We start from the raw sequence: 6,472 nt of genomic DNA, 5'->3' as shown, positions 1-6,472 counted from the left end.
TGTAATGAAAAGTGTGGTTTTAGAATGTATAGTTTAGATTTTGCTATGTAAGCGTCTTTAAAAAAAGTTGTTTTTGTAATGTTTATGTGAGTGGTGGCTATAGAAAATTTCATGGGCTCATCCACGAACTAAAGCCAACTAAACGCAACTTGTGGGCTGACCATTTATGTCTTTACAACAACACTTCACAGGCATTTATGTCATTTTCCTCCACGTCAGGACAAAAAAAAAACCAGCAACCTGTTCTGACATGGAACTTTGTTTTACCATCAAATTGCAAAACTGTGTCTTACCATCAAATTGCAAAACTTCATCAAATTGCACACTGCAGTTTTTAGAGCTGCAACGTCCAATCGCCGCAGAGTGAAAGAGAAAACAAAACAAAATCAGAATTGCAATTTGCAAAGCAAAAGAAACCGTTGAATACATAGTCACCTTTTTCAGCTTCAGGCACATAAAAGCAGTGGCATTACTATTCTTCTCTATTTTGCTTAATAATGCATAAACACCACCAAAAATCTGAGCTTCAATTCGAAGAAGAAGAAAGCTTGGCCCTTTCTACCTATTCCTCATCAACACTAATTTCACCACCGAACACCAAACTAGATCCACAGACTCAAACCACTTCCACCATTTTCACACCACCAAGCCAAACCCATCAGTTCGCAATCCAAATTTCGCCCTTTTCTTCTTCATGTACACACAATCCACCAACCCAACAACACCACGATGAACAAGAAAGCAACACAACCATAATTCCCTCACAACATGAACACCAATGCTTCTTCCCTAACATGCCATCATCATCATCATCACAATCCCCACTCTCTTCACCCCACAAGAGACCCATAATGAACACTGCCATTACCAACCATCCCTCTTCCTCATCGCCATCACCCTCGCCTTCACAACTCTCCCCTCCCCGCCATAACCGCATCCAAGATCTCCCATTTCAGACAACCTTTGGGGCAAAGTTTCAACCTTTGAAGCTTCTCACACATCCCCACTTCCGCTTCCTCATATTCCTCTCCATACCTTCCCTCTACTTCCTCCTCTCAAACCCTACTCACCGATCCTTCTTCCCTCTCGATCTCTTCTACATAATCATCTTCTCAGCATTGCTATTGCTCTCTCTCAACCTAGCACTCCCGCGACTACCCTCAATCCGCTTGTTCCTCGCTCGATCACTCCCCACAAAGCTGTCTTCATCATTTTCCACCTCAAACACTCACCAACCCGTTCTATGGTCCATTGGGTCCAACCCCAGGAACCAAAAGATCCCAAGTTCAGGTTTTTATGCTCAAATTTATAGCAATGGTGATGTGTATGAGGGTGAGTTCCACAAAGGGAAGTGTTCAGGAAGTGGGGTATATCACTACCATATGAGTGGAAGGTATGAGGGAGATTGGGTTGATGGAAGGTATGATGGCTATGGTGTTGAGACATGGGCAAGAGGGAGCAGGTATAGGGGAATGTATAGGCAAGGTTTGAGGCATGGTGTTGGAATCTATAGGTCCTACAGTGGGGATGCGTATGCTGGTGAGTGGTTCAATGGGCAGTGCCATGGCTTTGGAGTTCACACTTGCAATGATGGGAGCAAATATGTTGGGGAGTTCAAATGGGGTGTTAAACATGGGATTGGCCAGTACCATTTTAGGTCAGTTTTATTTTTCCAATTAAATTGTCTTTTCAAATAGTTTGTGTGAAAGGTAGTTGTGAACATGTTGCAATATATGATCGAATGCCTGTGTTGTATAGAAATTAAATCCTTGGTTATTTTTTGTGCATCAAGAGTCTAGAACTTTTCAGAATTATCATGTAATCAAATTCATCTTTTTATGACCTTTCAAGCATTGGGTATGAAAATCTAGGTACTAATTTCACAATAAATGATTAAATGTTTGGATAAAACTGTTTTTTACATTGTCTTACATTGCATAGAAACTAATTTTGTCACTAATACTTTAATTTTGATACATAAAAAATGTTCTTTTCTTTTTCTTTTTTTCCCTCTCATCTAATTGAGTACATTCTTTGGTCGTTTTCAAGCAATGAGTGTGAGGGCTGAGAGGTAGTTATTTTCCTGACGTGGTAATGTGTGCATGATTGGATGTATGTACATGTATGTGTGTGTCTTGTGTTGTGTATTTCTTGCACTTTTTTATTTTCTTTTTCTTCATTGTAATGGCATGATCCATAGTAAGAACCACTCCTAATCTCCTTGTTTAATGTTTCGTTTGCATTAAAGCAATTAGGGTGGTTAACTAACTGTTTTTTCATTTGGTCCTGAATTTGCCACTCAAAAACAGCTTGGAAGATGTGGAAATTGGATTTTATCTGTTTAGGTTCAATGCGTGTGTATATATATTTCGTTGTTCATTGTTCAGGGTATAGGGATTGTTCTTATTTGTAGTGTTTCCTGAACAACTGCTTTATACATCAACTTTCTCATGCATCTTGTTCAATCCAACTTTGGTATATTTTTAAGACAGGTTTAGGGTTTTTCTGTGAGTTCAAGCTAGAAATGTCCATGCAGCATTTCTTGTAGATGATTAGTACTTGACTACTTTCTAAGTGTTACACATCCTGATTCCATAATAGCCACTGATTCGGAGCCTAAGAGAGGGAAAATTCCCCCACTACCCTTTTATTATAGGAGAAGTACAAAAATGCAACTTTATTCAATGTGTTATATATTCAATTCAATGTGTTAGTAGAAGAACAATTGCAGTAGAAATGTTTAATTTACCCTTCACATGTGAAATATATATTTTCTTCACCAAGTCTATTTACTGCAGAAATGGAGACTTCTATGCCGGCGAATATTTTGCGGACATGATGCACGGTTTTGGAGTGTACCAATTTCAGAATGGTCATCGCTACGAAGGAGCGTGGCATGAAGGAAGAAGACAAGGGCTGGGAAGTTATACTTTCAGAAATGGGGAAACACAATGCGGTCACTGGCAGAATGGGATTCTTGACGATCTGAAAATGCAGAACAATCACACTGCTTCTCCATGTGCTGTGGACCAGGCCAAGGTTTTCAATGCAGTCAATGTAGAGTACCATAGTAGACCTTTTTCTCTTCACTTTTCTTGCATCTATATCTACATGTTAACCTAAATTGGATCTGAAACATAAAATGGTAGTTTTGAACAACCGAAAACAATTGGATGAGGAAGGAATTGTTCTGTTCTTTCTTTTGAAAAATAAAAAAACTCAACTTGAAAACACGGTATAATTATATAGTTTTACTATTTGATATTTTTGCTCATGTTTATTTCTGATTGTTTATTGTTATCAAGGGAATTAGGGAAATTGCAATTAACCCTCTTTTACTTCGGTTGAAGACTTTACGCAGTAAACTTTAAAAAAAATTTGCAACGTGGCTGTGCAGCACCTTGTTATAATTAACCCTTTTTACTTCTCTCATTGCAAGCAGGATGCACATTCTGCTGCTGAGAAAGCTCATAACTTGGCGAAGGTAGATGTTGGGGTGAATAAAGTGGTGGCTTCGGCTAATAAAGCAGCAAACGCGGCCAGAGTTGCTGCCATAAAGGCCGTACAAAATAGGATGCATCATAATAACAAGTAATACTTACCATCCTTTCCTCAACCATGTGGCAACCAGAAAATGATGATATCATCTCGGTGTCATATTCCATTGGAAGCTACATGAATATTTTCTTACATAACATATGAGAAAGAAAACAAAGGAAGCAGAATGAACTCAGAAAGAGGAGAATCATAATATTTAGGACTAATGATATCTCCTCTGAAAAATGTGATATTACAAGCTTGCTTTCACATTGCCTTTTATCAAGGTGCAGCTACGATGTGTGCCTCTTTGGAACCACTTTCTGTGACTCTGATTCAAATCAGTGCCACAGATTGTGGAGCAAATAGGTTCATCACTTTTCAGTGGCTGTGATGTATAGGAAGAAGAGTAAAGAATAATAATAGTGTGTTAGAGTTATTACAGTGCACTAGTCTTTCCATTTGGGCTGCACTGCAGTTTTATATAGTTGTTACGACCAAACAAGTGTTTGTGTTTGGTGAAGAGTCGTATAAAGTTACGAAGCTCAATTTCAATATCATTTATGCTTGTCTCAGACTAATGCAACCATATATAATGATGTATGATTTGTGATGCCAAAGTGCAGTGAATATAATTTTAGTACAGGAGTTCAGCTAACATAGAGGACATATATTCATTTAAGGATTTCTTTTTTTTTTTAAAAAAAAAAAAATTAATGTCATGCAATTTTAACTTAAAGCAATAATATTTTTTATTGTGTTTTTGCCATTGTGGGGCTTGTACAACAATGAAATTTAGTTTGTGAGAATCACAGTTTAAACTATTTTACACTTATTTTACACCGTTGTTTCATTATATTTGTTTGTTTAGATTCACATATTGATTGTTGAAATAGTTATTTTTGTTAATGTGACAATAAATAATTAGATGCATGTGTAATTTTTTTTTATAATTTCGATGTGTGAAAATTAAATTATTCATATAATGAGTAAAACTAAAAAGTAGAGGATGTGTATGTATGTACCCATGAAATCTTTCTCAGCTAAGATAAATCTCTCAAAACTCATCATCAATTTTGGTTGAATCACTCATAAAATAAAACTAATTCTCATTTGATTTTTGGAGTAACCATACAACATGCATGTCAAATATCAGGTATTAAATTAATTATTTATATATAAAATATATTGACAAAATAAATATTAAAAATAAGTTAAAATATATAAAATTTTATATAAATACATAATAATTAATTTTTTGTGTACACAATATTTTTTATTTTTGGAGCATAAAGATATTTTAACCTTTATTCTTCTTTTATGGGATTGAATATTACTTTTTTACAAGAAAATCGAATTTTTTATTTAAATAAATAAAATAAATATTTTAATTATTGAAATAAATAATTACAAAAATTATTATCGAAATCCGTTCTCCAGCCTTATCTCGTTTACAGTGTAAACGAGATAAGACTGGGGGACGCCTATATATACATTTAATTGACAGTGAGGTTTTGCGCCCCAATTTAAATCTTTCGACCACTTTCTCCTCTCTTTTATCCCTTTCTGACCATATTATCGAGTAATACGAAGATGGTGCGCGCAGATGGACGTGATCAGGACATCAACAGGCTGAATGCGACATGGCACTACGCTGGGGAAGACGACTTTGCGGTTAGTTCTATTATCTTAAGTTTTATGTAATCTCATACATGTATAGCGATGGTTAGAATACTTGCCAAGAACTCGAATACAATTTGTATGATTAGGAATATGTCACTGATAAACAATGGTTAGGGTACTTGCTAAGAACTAGAATACAATTTGTATCATTAGGGATAGGTCGCTCATAGAAAATAGTAATTCTAGGGAGGTGGTTATCATTTTTTGGTAATTAAGTTGTTAACTATATAATTATTAATTTAGAGTTTAAATGCAAGAATAGATGTTTTCCAATTGTTGAGTCTAGTTTATTGGTCACATGTGTCTTAATTTATTAATTTAGTTAGTAACTAGCTAAGTATGATAATTAGATTATTAAGTTAACTCAAAGTTTGATAGTTTAATTATTAATTACTTTATTGAATGTTTTAATTTCACGTAACGCAATGAAAAAATGTGTATTAGTTAAGACAGTTTATTATGTCTATCAACGTATACAAACTTATAATTTTTAATAATTGTGAAATATTTTTTTTGTTAGAGACCTCGCCTACTCCTACCCCGACGAGTGTCACACACGCTTCCTCCACTAGACACCATCGTCTCGTATCTGAGGGAGGTTAGATTCAGCGACACGGTGCCTCTCAGGGATTTCGTATTCGACAACTCCTTGATTACGACATTCATGGAGTGATGGCGTCCGAAGACCCACACATTCCATCTGCCGTGGGGTGAGGCCACCATCACCCTGCAGCACGTGGCGTATCACCTTGGGCTTCACGCACAAGGGGATCCAGTTGGGGAGTGCTTCTATGACTTTCTCAAGTGGTACGGCATCGAGACGTGGGAGTTGGTGGAGCGGCTGCTTAGTGCCAAGCCTCCGATAGTCCCACAGCAGGGGGCTTAGAGGAAGGAGTCTTCTCGTTGAAGCTTGTATGGCTGAGGGACCGTATCCGCCATATGCCACCGACCGACGATCCGGAGACACTCCAATAATATGTGAGGTGTTACATCTTGTTACTGATTGGTGGCTATCTGATGACAGACAAGTCGAACAACTTGGTCCATCTGCGTTGGCTGCCACTGCTACAGGACTTTAGGTGGTGCCGTGCATTGTCTTGGGGCTCGCGGTGCTTGCTTGAACATACTATTCATTGTGCCCTGCAGCACACCGAGGCACCACAGACATCGTCGGTTGTACTCCGTTGTTGATGTCCTGGATATACCAGAAATTTTTCCAGTGGTGTCCACCTGACCGAGGAATTTTCATGTA

General features: G+C 37.2%; 1 protein-coding gene across 2 annotated transcripts; it reads left to right on the top strand.

Annotated features, from left to right (window-relative positions):
• Positions 1–280: 280 nt before the first annotated feature.
• On the top strand, positions 281–4,195 carry LOC107629025 (uncharacterized). Of its 2 annotated transcripts, none has more exons than XM_016331706.3 (3): positions 281–1,657; positions 2,799–3,057; positions 3,443–4,195. In XM_016331706.3, the coding sequence occupies exons 1-3, from the start codon at positions 498–500 to the stop codon at positions 3,593–3,595; spliced, it is 1,572 nt and encodes a 523-aa protein (XP_016187192.3). In that variant the 5' UTR covers positions 281–497; the 3' UTR covers positions 3,596–4,195. The 2 variants fall into 2 exon arrangements, with proteins under 2 accessions (XP_016187192.3, XP_020975880.2); XM_021120221.2 differs by having other exon boundaries at positions 361–1,657; positions 2,799–3,039.
• The last annotated feature ends 2,277 nt before the right edge of the window (positions 4,196–6,472 follow it).

The sequence above is a fragment of the Arachis ipaensis genome, chromosome B1 (genome assembly GCF_059453495.1).
Source record: "Arachis ipaensis isolate K30076 ecotype BB chromosome B1, ASM5945349v1, whole genome shotgun sequence".
Classification (NCBI taxonomy): Eukaryota; Viridiplantae; Streptophyta; class Magnoliopsida; order Fabales; family Fabaceae; genus Arachis; species Arachis ipaensis.
Note: the sequence above shows the minus strand (reverse complement) of the source record. Positions and strands in the feature narration are given on the sequence as shown.

Excerpts from the sequence above, each read along its gene's own strand:
- LOC107629025 (XM_016331706.3), top strand. The coding sequence starts at position 498 with ATGCATAAACACCACCAAAAATCTGAGCTTCAATTCGAAGAAGAAGAA. Across the intron at positions 1,658-2,798 it reads ATTGGCCAGTACCATTTTAG|AAATGGAGACTTCTATGCCG; the intron begins GTCAGTTTTATT and ends TATTTACTGCAG. Across the intron at positions 3,058-3,442 it reads AGGTTTTCAATGCAGTCAAT|GATGCACATTCTGCTGCTGA; the intron begins GTAGAGTACCAT and ends CATTGCAAGCAG.